Here is an 18,358-nt window from a genome sequence, read left to right on the forward strand (position 1 = left end):
TTCTAGGGTTCCAGAGCAGCTGGGATCATGTCACAGTGTCTTCTGTCCATGGGTATAGACACACATGCTATGTTAGGAAACAGCCCTGGGTGGAAGCATCAGGGGGGCTTTGTGTGACCTGAGGCAGCTGCTTTTCTTACATGCATCTCAGTTGGCAAATCTTTAAAATGGGTAGAACAACTTGGTAGGTGTTGTACTGTGGTGGGGGGACACGAGGTGGAGGCTCTACCCTGGCCCTGGCTCCCCCACTCTCCTTCACCCCACTCATCTGCTCTGAGGCCTGGTCAAAGGGAAATGATCCTTTTGGCCTGAGAGGGAGCCTACTGCCTGGCAGCCAGCCTGCCACTAGCTCAGAAGGGAGAGGTGGAGTGGGGGCACCAAGTGTCCCTGGCTCCAGCCAGGGCAGAGGGCAAAGCCACCTACATGGCAGCCACCACCCCCTGGGCAGTCCAGCCTCCTGTCTCATGTGGCAGGAGCATCAGGGTCAAACCCTTCTGAGACCAAAACTGCTTCCAGAGTTGTCCTCAGGCCACCGCTGCTTCTCCCCCTGCCCGGGGTCTCCAGCACAAACACCCTGTTTTACTCCTGCTGTTTCCCAAACAACCCATCAGATCTGACCTCCCTGGTCTGTGCTGGTCAGCCCACTGTCTGGCCCCTGCTAGGCCGTGTGGGAAGGCCCGGGGGCAGGCTCACTTACTTAATCCTGGAAAAAGAGACAAGAAGTAGATACTCCCAGCCCTACTGAGCAGATGAGGAAACGGGCTCAGAGGGATGAAGTGACAGAAGCCTCAGAGGAACGTGTGTTTCCCAGGGTTTCAGTTCAATTTGGACCTGAATTGGGGGAGGGGTTTGTCAGAGAGAGAGTTGTCGGCTATTCTCTATTTTGTACATTTCCTGGGAAAAAGCGTCCCCTTATCAGTCCCCCATTGTCAGCTGGTACAAGTGGGGCCAGGGGCCAAAATTGTCAAGGGCTAGGATGCCAGCGAGCCTACTGAGGCCGGCTCTGGGGTTCCCGGGCAACCAGAGCTGCCGCACAGATCCCTCTGGTCGCGGGACAGAGCCCTCCAAAGTCAGGTATGAGCCAACCCAGTCTCCCTCCAGGAAGAGGAGGCAGGGCTGGGTCTGAAGTCTGTGCAGGCTCTTAGGGCTCAGGAGAGCCCTGTCAAAGTGCTGCTTCTCCAGCAGCCACTGAGCTGGGCTGGCGGGCACCAGCTAGAGCAAGGCGAGGGAGTACCCAGCCCTGGCAGGCTGAGGAGAGGGAGGAGTCAGAGACGGCTGTGTGCTGGGTTGACCCCTTCTGGGTCCAGCCTCGGGGCCTTTCACAGCCGCACATTAGTAACTTGAGTGAGTGAACAGGGCTGAGAACTATGCAACAGGTGAGGCTTTCTGCAAAGACCTACAGCTGTGGGAGGCATGGCCAGCAGACCCAGTCTCTGACCACGGTCCAGTGCCAATGGCTGAGAGGATCCAGCCTCTGACTGGGCAGCAGGCCAGCTTGGGCTGGATCCAGTGGGGAGACAGGGTCAGGGTTGAGAGTGAGGCCTTAGGTAGTCTGGGTTTGCATCCACTTCCCGCACTTCCCAGTTCTGTGCTGTCTGAATTTCACTTTCCTTGTTTGTAAAGTGGGAATAAGGACTGAACTGACCTTGGGGCCACAGAGAAGCTGGGAACCCAGTGCCCTCTGTTGTTAGTGGTGGTTCTTGTTGCTTCTCTGGCTAGTAGAGGGTGGGCTGCTGGGAAGGTGGGCTCCACGGAGGACTGAAAGCGCAGGCCCATGTGAGGGCCCTGGAATCAGGGGCATCTTCCCTGATTGGTTTGTCCCCCAACACCAGGCAGGAGTTTTGCTGAGAGAAGCAGGAGCTGGGGTCATGCTGCCGCCACCAGCAGGAAAGCCCATTTTATGGTCAGCTCAGAAGAGTTGCTTTCCTAGAGTTTCAGCCACAGGCCTTGGCCCTGGCAGGCAGCTCGGGAAGGCATGGCCACTGCAGCCTCCTTGAGTTATTCACAGCTGACAAAAAAATTGCAGCGCCGACGATCAGCCTGACACACGCCACTGGTGTCCCCTAGCAACCGAGCTGGCAGTTTGGGCTGTACAGGGCCTCGCTGCCTGTGGCTCTGGATCTGGTTCCCAGGAGTTTATTTGGGAGCCTGACCTGGCCTTAGAGGGGCTGAGAGGGCGGGGGCAGCTCTTAGATGCACTCCCCCTGGGGGATAGCCATGGAGGAGCTCCCCGGGCCTCATTTCCACAGCTCTCCCAAGGAGAGGAAGGTCCTGTCCTCCCTACTCTTGCCACCTGCTGTCTTATCAGCGGGTCACACCTCATTTACTGTGTCCTCAGTGCCTGGGTTGTGGTCTCCTTGGCCTCCCACCAAAGCCCACCTTGTCCTGGGCAGTCTCAGCCTCCAGAACTCTGGCTCCTCAACCCCTATGTCTCCCATCTCTAGGACCTTCCCAACCCATTAGTGTTCCCACCCCTCTCGTACCCAGTCACCCCTCCAACTGCTCCCTGGTCCCCAGGTCCCCAAATCTCCCTCATTAACCACAACCTCCTGCTCTCCTGCTCTGTCCCCTCCCAAGCTCCCCAGCCTTCGCTGTCCCCTGATTTCTTCACTCCTACCTCGTTTGGCATTAATTAGCTCCCTGCCTGTGCCCTTGCCCCTGTGTGGAGGCCATGCCCCTGGCAGAACCTCAGCCAGTAGGAGCCACTCTGCCCACCAGGAGCAATCCCATAGCAGAGAGCCTTGCCAGCTGCCTGCCAGCCACCCTTGGCAAGACACAAGCCAGCAAGATTCTGGGCTCCCCGACCCCCCACCTGTCTCCACCGCTGCTCCACCTTCCTCAGGGCTCCCCCTGCTCTTAGCAGACAGCTTCACCTGCTGTTCCTCAGACCAGAACGCTCCAGCTTAATGTCAGTAGAGCCCTCTGCATCCACTCTCTGCCCTTTCCGCCCATCTCCTCCCTTGCCCCTCAGCCCACGCCCTGCAGCCTCGGAGTCTCTGTCTTGTCTGCATCTCTCCATCTCTAGGACTCCACCAGCATTTGAATTTATTTCATCTTCTCCCGTCTTGGAAAGCAAATCCTCCCTCTCCAGTTCCCTCTAGTCCTGGGTTTCTCCACTTCCATCCCCATCTCTCCTTTCCTGTGTTCCCTCACTGCTCTTACTTCTTGCTTCCCACTCTGGCCAGGCTCCTGCCACCACCATATTCCAGAAGCATGCACCAGGGCCACCAACAGCCTCCATCTCCTTATGTCCAGTGGCTGCTTCTCCATCCTCATCCTCCAGCCCTCTCAGCAGTGTTTGCCATAGTGAAACATGCTCTTGGTCTTGAAATACTTTTCCTGTGGATGCTCTGACCAGATCCCCCCTTAATACCCTAGTCGTTCTGCTCCCTCTATGAGTGCTCCTTGGTCCCAGTGATCATTCGCCACGCTTGGCCTGACCTCTCAATGCCACCTCTGCTCCATGGCTTTGCTCCCCATCAGGAAGCTGGCTGCAGGCCACACCTCCCTTCTGAGTTCCAGCATCTCATGCCCGACACGCCCAGGGATCCAAGCCTGCTCCTCCCACAGCCTCCCCATTCCCCATGCATGCCCCATTAGTGGTCCATTCTAGCTCAAGATAACTGGCTGGGAGTCTTCCCTGCACCTCCCCTCTCCTCATCCCACATCTAGGTTCTCTCTGCAAAACTTGCTGATGTCAAAACAACTTCACCAAAATGTATCAACCTGCTTTTATTACCAACTCCTGCCCTAGTTTTAGGAGACTTTTCTACTTGATTCGTTGTTGTACTCTTGATTTTGTGTGTGTGTGTGTGTGTGTGTGTGTGTGTGTGTGAGAAAGATCAGCCCTGAGCTAACATCCATGCCAATCCTCCTCTTTTTGCTGAGGAAAACTGGCCCTGGGCTAACATCCGTGCCCATCTTCCTCCACTTTATATGGGACGCTGCCACAGCATGGCCTGACAAGTGGTGTGTCAGTGTGCACCCGGGATCCAAACCCGGGCCGCCAGCAGTAGAGCGCGCACGCTTAACCGCTATGCCACGGGGCTGGCCCCTGATTTTTTTTTTTTAAGAGAATGTTCATTCTTTGTAATCAGAAACAATAACGACAATGTAAGGAGCCTGATAACCTGGGTGAGCTTATAAGGTGGTGTCAATACTTTGTCTCCAAGCTATCACGGAAGAGGAATTCTACAACCTTCAGTAACGTGTAACTATGTGACTAAGAGTCTTGGGAGAAATTAGAGAAGTAGTTGATGATTCCAGGGTGAGAAGGGAATGAGGGGTCACAATGTGAGTGTGCACCAACCAAAGAATGTTGGCATCGTTGGGATTCTTACAGAAGGAAGCATTTCTGTCTTCTATAGCAGGAATCTGCAGATGGTACTGATGGTGTAGTGTACCCTTGTCAGGAAAAAAAATTGAGCATTGACTTGCAATATATTGTATTTTTAATATCTCATTCAGATCTACCACTGTATATTGTAAAACAAACGTAATCAGAATTTCTAATAGGATAAAAAATATATACCAGTAGAAGTTCTAGTATTTCTTCCTATGCCATGATAAACTATCTAACTCAGCAGCCTGTGCAGCTGTCTTTGGAGGCCCCTGGCCGAGGGCAGTAATTAATCAGATTCCACAGTGCTATGAAATATGTATATTTGAGAGCCCCACCCCCAGAAAGTTTGATATTCCCCCAAGCCTGGGAATCTGTGTTTTTAACTAGCCACCACAAGGATCTTGATGCCAATAATTCATTTGAGCTTGCCTTGAGAAACCTTGCTCTAGAGTTTGAGATGGAAGACAAAAAAAAACTATATATTTTAACAGGAAGTAGTTAAGAATAACTCTTGCTTTTGAGGGGAGATCTCTGCAACTCTAAGCCCCACCTCATCTTTAGAGGTTGCCTTTAAGGGTGGAGTAAACTCCAGAATGGCACGTTTGAGAATTTTTTTTTTTTTTTTTTTTTTCTTTTGTGAGGAGATCAGCACTGTGCTAACACCTGCCAATCCTCCTCTGGTTTTTTTTTGCTGAGGAAGACTGGCCCTGGGCTAACATCCGTGCCCATCTTCCTCCACTTTATATGGGATGCCGCCACAGCATGGCTTGCCAAGCAGTGTGTCGGTGCGCGCCCGGGATCCGAACCGGTGACCCCAGGCTACTGCAGTGGAGCGTGTGCACTTAACCACTTGCGCCACCAGGCCGGCCCCGAGAAATTTTTTAAAAGCTGGACCTTGACTGATCTGTTTTCAGGTTGCGTAAAGTGACTGGTTTGTTCTGAGGCCTCCAAAGAGAGGTGGAATCCGTCCACTGTCCCCATGCATGCTAGGCAGTGTGACTGCCAGGAGGGAAAGAGACCAGGATACGGGAGAATAATGTTGGGCTGCTTAGATGCGGTGACAGGAAAGGCCTTTGGAGATGACCTTTGAGCCAAGACCGAAGGGACGAGCTCCAGAGAGGGGTGAAGAGCATTCTGGGTTAAGAGTTGAATATATACCAAGGCCCCAAGGCAGAAGTGGGCTGGACACAGAAAGAAGGGGACTGGAGGGCAGTGTGGCTGAGCCTAGAGGACCATAGGACATAGGCTATGAGGTGACAGTGGGAGGTCACGTTGGGCAAGGCTTTGGGGTGTGGCTCTGATTTTTTTAAGTGTGACAGGAAGGAAGCTGTGTTTGTTTTCTAGGTCTATTGTAACAAAGTACTACAAACTTGGCGGCTTTAAACAACAGAAATTTGTTTTCTCGCAGTTCTAGAGGCCAGAGGTCCAAGATCAAGGTGTCGGCAAGGTGGATTCCTTCTAGAGGCTCTGAGGGAGAATCTCCCATGCCTCTCTCCTGGCTTCTGGTGGTTGCCGGGAACCCTTGGCGTTCCTTGACTTGTAGACCCGTGACTCCAGTTTCTGCCTCTGTCATCACATGGCACTTGCCCTGTATTTGTCTTCACATGGCCTTTATTTAACCCTTTGGATTTAGGGTTCATTCATATTCGCTATGACCTCATCTCAACTAATTGTATCTGAGGTTCCAGGTGGACATAAATTTTGGCAGGGGCCACTATTCAACCCAGTACAGAAGCCATCGGAGGTTTTAAGGGGAGGAGAATTTACATTTTAAGAACATTTACATTTACATCTCCAGGAGATTGCTCTGGGATAGCAGAGGGTCTGAATGACTGATTATCCAGGTGAAGATGATGGGGGTGACTTGGAAGTAGAGGGAGCTGATGGGAAAGAATCACATTCACCAGGAGGGACTGATGGGGCACACTTACGGATCAGCTCTGGGGGCAGATGAGGAGCCAGGCCCTTAAGGATGACTCTGGGGTCTCAGCACTTACACACACCTCACCCCACCCCACCCCCACTAAATCCCTCCTCAGCTCTTCTTGGCCTGGCTCAGTCAGGCCTCAAAGGCTGACATTCTAGCCACAAGGCCTCGCTCTGCCTCTCCCCAGCCTGGCCTTACCCTGGATCCTTGTACCCAGCCTATGCCCTGCTGTGCTTAACTCCCACTCAGCCTTGCTGCCCCTTTCTCCAGGAAGCCTTCTCACCAACCCCAAGTCTGGGTCAGGACTGCCTGGTCCTGTCAGTACTTGATCAGCATCTGTCTGCCCAGGCCCCCAGAAGAAAGGGCCCCCAATGGCATTGCTCACCACTGAACCCAGGGCCCAACACAACATGAGTTCACAGAGCTTGCAGCCTGTGCTTAGGGACGCATGGAAGGCGGCTGCCCCTTGGGGAGGTGCTGGCCTCGAGGATGGCCTGGTATTCACAGTCTAGGCTGAGGTACACATACCAGCGTGGGGTCCTGCTGAGAATCCATACAGAGCCCATCCTGTGGAGGCCTGAGACTAGAGCAGGCATTCTGGGATCTCCTTCACGACTAGGCTCAGGAAGGAGAGGAGGATGCTCATGCCGGCAAAGAGGTCTGATCACAGCTGCCTGCAGACCGGGAGACGTGGTCATGGCAACAGGTGGGGGCTCTGGAACCCACAGTCACCCCAGGCAGCTTAAGGCCGTGAAGACTGAACTCAGCCTTTAAGATGGAACGCAGCTGGAGACAGGTACTAGCCCCAGCTGGAAAAACCCTGGTGGGACCCAGAATTCCAAGTCAGCAGCTCCTGGCCAGCTATCTCTGCTCTGGAGGCTCCAGCCTAAGCTGAAGATGATGCCAGAACAAGGAAATGCCTTGAAGGAGGGGGCCTGGTCTTGGCCACAGAAGTATGATGTACCCTAAGAGCAGCCGTTGAGGGACGGCACCCTGGGGAAAGCTGCCAGGTGGACAGGGAGCAACACGGCCCATCCTTCAGGTGCTTCCAGACCAGCTGCAGGGCGGGTCCGTGTCCCATGGGCTAAGCAGGCTGGTCTCCCAGGCGCTAAGAGGCTCTTCTTCCTAACTGGCTTAAGGGACTCAGAGAGGCCCTTGCCCTTCCCCCTGAGGACTTCTGTCTCTGACTAAGCGAACGTGGCCATGTGGAGGGGGGCCTTGGCCAGAGCAGGTGTGGGCCTGGCTCTGGTCTCAGTGCAGCAGGTGGACATGGGTCAGTCACAGGCTGGACCCAGGTGGGTCAGGGATTGCCTCTCTGCTTGAAGCTGTTCTGCTGGAGCTGTCTCTGCTCTCTGTACCATGACCGTTCGTGTCTCAGGACTGGAGGTGGTTTTTTGCCGTGGTGCTTGTGGCTGAAGAGTGTCTTTAATGAGAAAGAGGCCTTGGACAGGAGGCAGAGGGATGGACTTGGTGACACGCGTGAGGCCCCAGTCAGCCTTGGGGCACTGTGTATATAGGGGAGAGCAGCCATGTTGAAAGGGCCTTCGGGGGCAGCGTGGCCAACTCAGCCAGGAAGTTAAGGCTGAGAGGAGGAAGGTCAAGTCAGCAGTCTGAGCTAACCAGGTGCTCTCCCTGCCCACTGTGGCTCAGCCAGGGGCCACGGGGCCAAGGCTGTGCTCAGCCTGTGTTTTGGATCAGAGAAGTGCAGCTCAAGGCTGAGGATGCACTCTGGGTCTGGGAATTGATTCCCAGATGTCCTGGGCAGGTTGGCACTGGTGGCCCCCAGAGCTGGCAGGTCACGGGTGGCTGCCTGTGAGTAAGATGGAAAATTTCTCTTGTGTTTCCTCAGGTTAGAAATCTGTGCTACATGGTGACAAGGCGCGAGAGAACGAAACATGCCATCTGCAAACTCCAGGAGCAGATATTCCACCTGCAGATGAAACTTATTGAACAGGATCTGTGTCGAGGTAGGCACCTTCCCTGCCCACCGCTGGCCGCCTCTTGGGGTGCACACTCTCAAGGGGCTGGGGCCAAGGAGGGTGTGTGTCTTTGGGGCCTGGTAGGTGCATGTGTGTGGGGCCAGGGACCACTGGCCCCCACCCCTACCCTCCATATCCAGTTAGTAGGCCAAGATGCGGACTTCTCAGGGCCCTCGTTGTGTGGTGGTAGGCAAGGAGACAGAGCCTGAAATGTGGGCATCAGGCCTACTCTCAGAGAGCTTTCTGGTTCACTGGGAACACCCAGATAGTGCCAGGGCCATAGTGGTTCAGGAGTAAATTGCATGTGAACAGGTGGAAACTGAAAGTCCTAGTGGCTCTATGCTGGTAGTGGGCAGGAAGGGCCCGAAGCTGGCGAGCTTCCCTGAACCCCGTGTGCCTGCACGTTGATCCTGAAGAAGGCAGCTGCCCAGAGATGGAAGAGGACCTGGGCATTCTTTCTCTCTGACCTCATGTGATAGGATTCAGGCCCTGCACCAGCAGTTTTCTTCTCTCTTTTCTTCTTATTGTCTTACTATCACGTGCATTTGACAGATCTGGAAATCAAAGGCCAAAGAAGCTCCGACATTGCTCTCAACTGTTAGTTGTATCGATATTGCAGACACGAGGCCTTCCCCGGAGTGTTTACATGTCAAGGAGGGCAAAGCTGAACTCAAAAAATGGTGCTCTCTTGTAGAATTACATGCAGCAGAAATAGCTGGATGGAGAGAGATGTTGAGCCAGGAGCTGCCACTGCCAGCTCAGCCTCTGGGTCAGGCCGGGCCTGGAGTGGAGAGGGAGGAGAGCTGGACCTGGTACCACCACACCCCTGCCCGAGAGCCGAGCTGCCTCATTTGCGCTCTGGGATCACTGCCCACTCTGGTGCAAGAAACCAGTACTGCGAAGTACAGGTGCTGGGTCAGGTCAGGTCATGGCCATGCAGAGGTCAGAGCTCACCGTGCACACCCAAGAGTATGGCAGCTTCCTGGCTACTGGAGCTTTCCGGCTTCCCTCTCGTCTGTTGATTCATTCAGCAGGCACTAACAGCGTCAGCAGGGTGCCGGGCCCTGTGCTGGATGCTGCGGGGCACACTGCCGTGGACTGAATGGACCAGGTTCCTACCCTTGTGGAGCTCACCATCTGGAAAGATAAAAGGAAAGTGGTGCCTAAGGGGCTGCAGTTGGTGCCAGTGCAGTGACAGCTGTATCAGGGATGGCTTCACGGCAGTGATGATTCTGGAACAACATCTCAGGCCTCTTGGCTCTCACTGTGGCCACACATCCAGCTGCAGAAGGAGAGGCAGCAGAGAGCGGCAAGACACGTAGTACCCTCAGGCACAGGATTCCAGAAACATGGTCAAGAGCCTGGTGGGTCCGCGTCTCCACATTGAGTCTGGGGACATTTGCAGCTCCTAGACGTGAGTGGCAGCAACAGGCAGCCCTGTGTTCCCGGCAGAGCATTTGGAGAGAAGACTGGTTTGCCTCTGCCAGAAGCTGATGCCTTCAGTGTTGTGACGCTTGACCCCTGGGGTTGGGCATGGGCTACAGGCATGTTGCTGAGGCCTCTCTGGCCAGAGGGCTAGAGACAGCTTCCCAGTGGCAGTGATATTTAGGCTGTGAGCTGAACCACGTGAAGGAGAGGACAAGGAAACAGCATATTTGGAAACCTAGAGGCCAGAGTTTGTCTCGTTAGAGAAACTGGAAGGAGGCTGGCATAGCTGCCACCAGGGCAGAATGAAGACGTCTAAAGTGAAGGCTGAAGAGTTGCCAGGGTCAGATGTGTGACGTCTTGTGGCCGTTGGAAGGAGCTCAGACTATCCTGAGGGCAGTGGGGAACCTCAGAAACCTCCCTCCAAAGTTTCTAGGCACTGATCCCATGTTATAGATGAGGAGACTGAGGCCTGGTGTGAAATTGCACAGGGAATTAACAGCAGAGCTGGGAACATTCCTGGAGCTGGGGCTGTGCCCCTCAACCTTCTCTTAAACCTTTATTCGGGAAGCCATCAAGCCTCTGGCTGAGAAGCTAGAAGCCTTCTGGCAGCTAGGCCCCCCCCCTTCCAGATGTCTCTCCCCTACTCCGTTGTTTTCTGTGGCTTCCTAGATCTAAGTGGTCATGGACGGAAAGGATATGAGGGCTAGGTATGCAGCCCCGAATCTCCCATCTACTGTCTGACCTTGAGAGCAGACCAGGACATCAAGGCAGACTTACTCAAGGGGGCTGACTACTGTGTCAGGACTGGAACCCAAGCCTCTTGGCTCCTCTGATAGTGTTCTGTCCACCTTCATGTCTGACTCTGTGGCCTGGCATTGAAGGCCCTGCCCTGTCCACTCACCTCCAGCCAACCGTCCCACCCACCAGGACTCTCCCAAGATCTGTAGGCCATGTAGATCAGACTGCAGTCCAGGTCCTGCAAGGTGGTCCTCCACCTTCTTCATGGTCCTGTGCCTTCCCCAAGCCCCTCAAGAGCAGCAGTGGGCAGTTACCCCTCTCCCCCATACCAGCCACCCCCTGACTCACTGGAGCCCCAGTTATCCCAGGCCTCCTATGGCTCTGAGCCTGGAGCATAGAGGCAGGACGAGGTGACCTGGAAGGTGAGGCCCCAGGTAATGGAGGACTCCTGGGATGATGCGCAGTGATTCTTGTTCTGGCTAAGGCTGCTTGGGGTAACCACCTCCCTCTTGCTCTCTGTTTCCCTGACACAGAGCGGTCTGGGAGGAGAGCAAAGGGCAAGAAGAGCGACTCGAAAAGGAAAGGCCGTGAGGGCCCAAAGGGCAGCCCTGAGAAGAAAGAAAAAGTGAAAGCGGGGCCTGACTCCGTCCTGGGGCAGCTGGGTGAGTGAGTGGCCATGCTGGCCTGGCGGACACTGCCAGGCTCACACCATCACTCCACTTGCAGCCGCCCATGTAAGGCCAGCAGGGACCACCAGCACCCCCTCTGCACAGAGTGGGAGGCCTAAAAGGGGCAACCAGGCCCTTCCTTGCCCAGGCGCTCACACTTTTCCAGCCGTAAAGGAGTCTCTGAGCCCTGTCTGGCATTCTGAGAAATTTCCCTTTTGTAGACCTGGAGGCTGGCTCCAGGAGCTCAGGAACTGCCACTCATTCTCTTGGCCAGGGTCCTGGATGCTAGATTTTCCCGGAGGCCCTGAAGGGACCTGTAGGCCATCTGGGCCCTTCTAGGAGCCCAGCTCCAGGCAGGGAGTTGAGGATCTGCCAGAATTCTCCATCCTTGTCCCACTCTGCCAGAATCTTCTCAAATGGGCCCTCCCTTCACTACCAGCGAACCTTCCTGGAGCCACCCAGAGAGACCCAAAGGAGTAGCCACGGGCACTGGCCCAGCCCATCGTCACTCTCACCGACCTCCTTACTGCTACGCCATTAAGCAGAGCAGTCCTTGAGGGGCCCCCAGCTTTGGGGTCTGTCTCCCAGGATGTCACATGCTTCCTCTAGAACACTTCTCAGGGATCGAGGTGGAGACGCCTTTCAGACCTCCCCTCCAGCACCGAAGCCCCAGGTCATCTTTTATTTCCCTCAGTCTCTGGAAGGAGACAACTTGGGTATCTAATGGGAGGCCCAGTCTCACCAGCTGCCCCCTCCCAAGACCTCAATAGAGGAGGGAGAGCCCATAGCTTGAGCTGGCCCTAATGTGCAAGAGGGACCTTCTACCCAGATGAACCTACTGCCCTGTTCATGCCTGACGCCCTTATCCCAGTTCCTGCTTTGGAAGCTCTGAGGCAATCCAGCGCCCCCTAGTGGCCTGATGGCATTTTTCTCCATTGATCCATCCTCTGCACCATCAGGATGGGGTGTTGGGCAGGGCCGGCTTCATGCGTCTGTGCATTGCCAAAGGGCCCTCGCTTGGTTGAATGCTCTACTGTTGCCACCTTGAAATTCTTAATAATTTTTGAACAGGAAGTCTGCATTTTCACTTTGCACTGTCCTCCACAAATTATGAAGCCAGTTCCAGGAGTAGGATTTCCTGGGGAGGGGAGTAAATGGTGTGGACCCTACTTTTTGGTGTTGGTGGGAGGGATGGACAAAACAAGATAGCTCAAGTGGGCCTAGCACAGAGGGAAAGAGGGAGCAAGGTGCACAGTGGCATGCTGGGGAGGGCCAGGGAGGGCTTTCTGCCAGAGGGTGGGGCACACACGTGCTGGCCTCTCACCTGCCTCCTCTCTCCTTGGCCAGGCCTGTCCACCTCGTTCCCCATCGATGGCACCTTCTTCAACAGCTGGCTGGCACAGTCGGTGCAGATCACAGCAGAGAACATGGCCATGAGCGAGTGGTCATTAAACAACGGGCACCGTGAAGACCCCACTCCAGGGCTGCTGTCGGAGGAGCTGCTGCAAGATGAGGAGACACTGCTGAGCTTCATGCGGGACCCCTCACTGCGCCCCAGCGACCCTGCCAGGAAGGCCCGTGGCCGTACCCGCCTGCCTGCCAAGAAGAAACCACCACAGGACGTGCCTGGTTCACGGACGACTCCAGACCAACCTCCCAAGAAGCCCTGGGGCCAGGATGCAGGCAGCGGCAAGGGGGGTCAAGGGACACCTGGCAGGAAACCACCACGGCGAACGCCTTCTCACCTGCCATCCAGCCCAACGGCCGGGGACTGTCCCGTCCCAGCAGCCCCCAACAGCCCCCCACCACTGGCCCCCGAGACCCCGGACGAGGCAGCCCCAATGGCTGCCAACTCAAATGTCCAAGTGCCTGGCCCTACGGTGAGCCCCAAGCTCTCAAGCCGGCTCCGGCCGCCCCGCGAGAGCAAGGGAACCCGGAGATCGCCAGGGGCGAGGCCTGATGCCGGGATAGGACCGCCTTCAGCTATGGCCGAGAGGCCAAAGGTCAGCCTACACTTTGACACTGAGACTGATGGCTACTTCTCTGATGGGGAGATGAGCGACTCAGACGTGGAGGCCGAGGACAGCGGGGTGCAACGGGGTCCCCGGGAAGCAGGAACTGAGGAGGTGGTGCGCATGGGGGTACTGGCCTCCTAAGTCACCCCTATCCCTGTCCTGGGCCCTGCCCTGGTCCCCCCACGAGGCCTCAGCCCAGTCACAACTGCCATTTCCAATCTCTGCTGAGTGTCTCAGACCCTCGAGGTTGCCACTCTGTTGTGGTTTTATTTTTAATATAGAGAGTTTCGAATTCCACACTGTTGTCTTTCCTCTGTGCTGGCCTAGGACATTAGGATTCCTTCCACAGCTCTGGCCACAAGGACCGTACTAGGCCCTGTGCACCATCCCTGCCGTGGCAGCATCCCCGCCCCGGCCCACGTGGCATTGCTGGGCTCCTGGCTAGATGTAGGCAAGGTGAAGAAGAGCTCAGGACTCCACCCTGCTGCCACTGGGTGACACAGACTGTTTGGGCATTATTTCATGGCAGATGGGCCAGCCCAGGGCCTGCCCCGCCTTGGCCCCAAATCCCACTGGGGTCTGTTTGGGGGCATCCTGCTGCACTTCACTGATCCCCAAGGAAGTATAATAAGTGATACCCAGCCAGAGTCTACTCACTGTCACAAGCACAACGAGCTTATACGAGAAAGCACTGAGGGGGCGCAGAGGGCCCGTTGGTTCCAGAGGAACCACAGCCGTTCCTGATCAACCCACATCATCAGGCCTGCCCGCCCACCCCGCGACCCTCCACTCCCTTGCTGCTCCGCCCCTGCCAGTGCCCAGCCCGGGGGCTCTGGGAAGGGGTTCCCAGAATCCTTCCTGAGCTGTGCTGTTTACTCAGGGGACTCCCAAACAGCCAGCCGCCAGTGCCGGCGGAGGGCTGCAAGGGAGGGCCAGTGCCCAGACGGGCGTGGGGCTCAGACTTGACCGCTGCAGAGAATCGCTCTGAGGCTCCAACTTCCTTCCTTTCTTTGGGGCCAGTCTCAGCTGAAGTCTGGTCACTCCCAGACAGCTGACCAGACCAGACCGTTTGCCTTTTCAAGTTTCCCAGTCCTGCTACAAGATGAGCTTCTTCCTCGGTTTCCTTTTGGAAACTCCTCCTTCCAACGAGCAGTGGGATCCCGGGGCCCAGGGCTGGCTGGCGGTGGCCCGCTGGGGCTGTTTTAAGTCTTGCTGGATGTTCCTGGTTCCTCTGTCCCTCTGAGCCTTAACCCTTTCCCAGCCATGCCCGCTCTCCCCCTAACCATGTCCTGCCTTCCCCGCCGCCACCCACCCACCCACCCCAGTTCCCAGATAGTTGCTCTGAAGAGTTTCAGTGGAGTGGCCCCAGGGTGATAGCTCAGGGAACAAACAAAAAAGGAATTCAGTGAAAACATGTTTTCTTTTCTTTTATGAATTACTCCTGGGTCACTTCTGCCACTGGTAAAGCCAGAACTTCTCCACCAAGAACCTTGCAAAAGTCCAGTGAATCAGTCGAATCATTCTATGGATGCCAAAGAATATTTTGACCATAATACAGCACAGCCTGGACCTGACAACTTGTCACTTGGACTTTTTTTTAATGGAGTTCTTTAGCAACAAAGTATAGAAACATGTTCCTTGCACACACCCAAGGAGACGAGCGCGCAAGCTCTTGGAAGAGGATGGTGTTCTGCTGCTGAACTGTTGGAACCGGGAACCCGGTGTTGGATTTCAGATCCTGGGCTGGGCCCCCTGTGAGCTTTCCTCAACTCTGAGACTCACAGTAGGGAAGAAGACTGACGGTGAGACCAGCCTGGCAAAAGTCTCTGCCCTGTGGTTCCCCCCATGCAGACACACAAGCGCAAATCAGCGGGATGGGGAGCAGTGTGACCTCCCACCCCCGACTCCAAAACTATCGAGGTACGACAGTGGCGTTGTCATCGACACTCAGTTTCATGTGAATTTTAGCAAAACAGGAAAGAAAGATATGGCAAAGTTTAGAGGATTGGACAAATCTGTCCAGTCGGAGTGGACTCGGAGTGGGCTTCAAGGACTCTGGGCGTTGGGATGGCATGAGCTACCATGTAGAGTTTAGTCTGCCTGCTGCCTTGGTAGTAGTGGCCAGTGCAGTGTCAGCATCAGCGTCCCAACCCCATTCTCTGTTTACTGCCTTTGAACAGACCTTTTCCTTCCCCGTGCTTCAGGTCACCTCGGGTCACAACCATGTCTGTGCTGGATTGCCTGGTCTGACCTCGCAGGAAGCAAAGGGACGAGCTTAAAGAACAACCAAACTCTGCCAGGGGGATGGAGGCGGGGGTGCCAGGATGGCTCAGGTCCAATAGACTCAGCGCTTGGCCCTTACCCCTTCATCCATGCTGAGGCAGCCTTGGCTTCCTAGGGGCAGGGGTGGAGAGAGAACCAGGGAGGGAGTATGGTGGGTCTGGCCAGGGTCTGGACTAGATGGGCCAGGTGGGGCAGCCAGCACTCTTCAGGGGGTCTCTGTTCAAGTTGGCCTCTGGATTCCGACCCTCTTTTCACTTTGGACTGGACTTTCCCTGGGCCCTGCACAGAGCCAGTGTGTCTGTTTGGCTGGCTGGTGGGGGGCCCCTTCTCTCCGTGGCCTCACCAGGCAGCTGTTCACCTCTAGGATGTTGGCCAGACTACAAGGAGGACAAGGATGCCGGTTCCCCCTGCTGTCCTTTCTGCCATTAGCCACAGCACCTTCAACTCTTTTTCTGGCCTACCGCCCGCAGGGTAGACAGATGGCTTTGCCACCCCTGAGGTAAGGGTGGGAAGCAGAGAAGAAGGCAGAAGCGTTTTTCCAGGCCAGAGGCTGAGGCAGATCTTTTGCTTGACCACCTCTGCCCACACTCAGTGGCCCTCCTCAGGGAGGGAGAAGCTGCTCTAATTCATTCTGGCTATTAGCCCCACTCTCCTGCCTCCACCTCCTTCCCCCTCATCACAGTGAGAAAGGAGAATGTGCAAGGAAAGTATTTTTATGGATCGTAAAGGTATTTTAAAACAAATAAGGAGAAGAAAGGTAGAAGGGTTTATTTTTTAAATGAGCTCTGATTTTGTGACAGTGTGTGAGCATTTGCAATGTAAGGGTCTCGGTTTCCTTGGAGAAGCCACCCTGGTGGGTGTTGGACTGTGGGTGTGTGTGTGCCAGGGTGTCGTGTGTTTCACGTGCATGCGTGGCTGCGTGTGCTGTGTATGGGCACACTATGGGACTTGCTGGGGCAATTCCTACAGAATCAACTGCCCAGTTCTAACAGACGTTGGCAGCAGCTGGACTTGGCATTTCCTTGCTCACTGCCAGATGTGGCCAAGCTCTGCGGAATGGTCTGGATGCCTGTAGCAAGGCCCGTGGGTAAGCCACTTTCCACGCCCCTGGCCCAGCTGGCCACATTGGCCAGAGAACCGGGGCTGGAGTCTGGGACCTTTGGTTGTTCTTTAAGGCACTTCCTGTCACCTTGTCCCTCAGATGCACAACACTCTGTGCTCCACATCAGCTCGGGGTGAAGGGATGATATGAATGTCACAGGAGGAGACACCTTCTGTCTTTGTTTCAAAGAAAGTGATGTGCCATTTGTTAATATACAAGAGAAATATTGAAAATATATTGAAAAGAGCAATTTTAAATTATTTTTGGCTTATGTTGCAATATTTATTTTCTTGTATTAGAAAAGATTCCTTTGTAGAGAAAAAATGTATTTTTCATTAACGCAAAGACCTATTTCTCCTTTTTGTACATTGTCCATGTTCTCTACCCTTAACGAGCAATAGAATGTATGGCCGCCGTGGTGCGGCCAGTGCCCGCCGTGCCCTGCATGATTCTGTGTTGCCCTGCTGCGCAGCTCCCAGTCTCATCCTGTCCTGCTCACTCATGGGGGTTTCCAGACCCCAGCCCCCGCCTGGGCCTGTGTCTCAAGGAGCCCTTTGCACTCCCCGTGTGTTGGCAAACGCAGTTAATAAAGCAATGTTTTCTGTGCTGGTTGGTGTGAGGCTCCGTTGCATCGAGTCGGGTAGGGGGGGTCCTACGCATACACCCTATGACAATGCGGTCAGTGAAACAGTGAGTGGTTCCTGGGTGTCCCCAGGGACCTGCTGCTACCTCCTAAGGAGTCGTAATAGTGATGGTCTAGTGAGCACTCAGTATGCACCAGGGGCTGTGCTTGAGGGCAGTATTTCATTTGCTCCTCATCCTTGTTGTCATCCCTTGGAATTAATAGTGGATGAGGGAAATACCCAAAGCCACACCTCTGGTAAGAAGTGAAGTTCAGCATCAAAGGCAGGACCGCTGAACTCTTGCCACTTCCTTGAGCCACCTACCTGGGACAGCCGCAAGGTTTGGGATGAACCTTGGGCATGTGTCCCTAGATCAGGGTAGATTTTTACCCAGGTTTGTTTTTCATTCATTATTTCCTGAGCACCTACTCCATTCCAGGCTCTGGAAAGAGGGGAGTGCAGCCACCATCCCTGCTCTGAGGCGGCTCGCAGTTTGGCAGGGACACAGACAGTGAGGCAACTGAGAGTTATTATGGAGAGCTGGGCTGATCTGGGGATGGGGTCATTCAGGAAGAGTTTCTCTGAAGCAGTGACACCATTCATTCACTCAACAGTGAGTCTACTGACCACACACCTCGGCTCTGCCAGTGTGCTCGGTTGTGTACTGTGCATGTCACCTGGACCTGCCCTCCTTGAGCTTCCAGGCAATGGAGGCCTGAAGAAAAAACAGTTGCTTGTGCAAGGGGGGCTGAATAGAAGGAAGGGACACCGAGCATTCTTGGTAGAGGGCTTGACATGTGCCAAGATGGATCAAGCTATGCATGGAGGGTCTTGATCCTCGTCTGAGAGCTAAGGAGGAGACTATGTGGAGAGGGGTTGAGTTGGGACTCAAGGACTCTAGCTTCTGGGGCCCTGACTTAGTTGTTTACCGCAGAGAATTGCCCCATTTCTCACTGGTGTAATAGGCAGTAGGTCCCCAAGGGCACCTCCAGATCCAAGGTTCTGTGACTCCACAATGCAGAAGGTGTTGGAAATAATCCTGCGGGCTCCTGGTGGCCAGCCCACCTACCTGTGGCTTGGGGCTGTCAGCTCTCTGGGCCAGCTGCCCTGGGCTCATCACCCCAGCTTCTCCCTCCTCCCGCTGCCAGCCCAACACCAGGCCCACTTGGCCACGGTGGTCCAGAAGAGTGATACAGGGGCCCCCACTGTAAGGCCCACACCTGAAAGGTGCCTGCGGGTCTGAAGCAGCATGT

General features: G+C 55.0%; 1 protein-coding gene across 16 annotated transcripts in view; it reads left to right on the plus strand.

The window, feature by feature from the left end:
- Window positions 1–13,394, plus strand: part of JADE2 (jade family PHD finger 2) — a 49,065-nt gene extending 35,671 nt beyond the window's left edge. For 14 of the 16 annotated variants that reach the window (XM_058540512.1, XM_058540493.1, XM_058540492.1 and 11 more), the window contains 3 exons: window positions 8,119–8,236; window positions 10,948–11,076; window positions 12,430–13,394. In XM_058540512.1, the coding sequence (XP_058396495.1) occupies window positions 8,119–8,236; window positions 10,948–11,076; window positions 12,430–13,238 (1,056 nt within the window). In that variant the 3' untranslated portion in view covers window positions 13,239–13,394. The remainder of the gene's footprint in view (window positions 1–8,118; window positions 8,237–10,947; window positions 11,077–12,429) is intronic. The other 2 variants (XM_058540528.1, XM_058540533.1) reach the window with 1 other exon arrangement.
- The last annotated feature ends 4,964 nt before the right edge of the window (window positions 13,395–18,358 follow it).

Source organism: Diceros bicornis, chromosome 1 (assembly GCF_020826845.1).
Source record: "Diceros bicornis minor isolate mBicDic1 chromosome 1, mDicBic1.mat.cur, whole genome shotgun sequence".
NCBI lineage: Eukaryota > Metazoa > Chordata > Mammalia > Perissodactyla > Rhinocerotidae > Diceros > Diceros bicornis.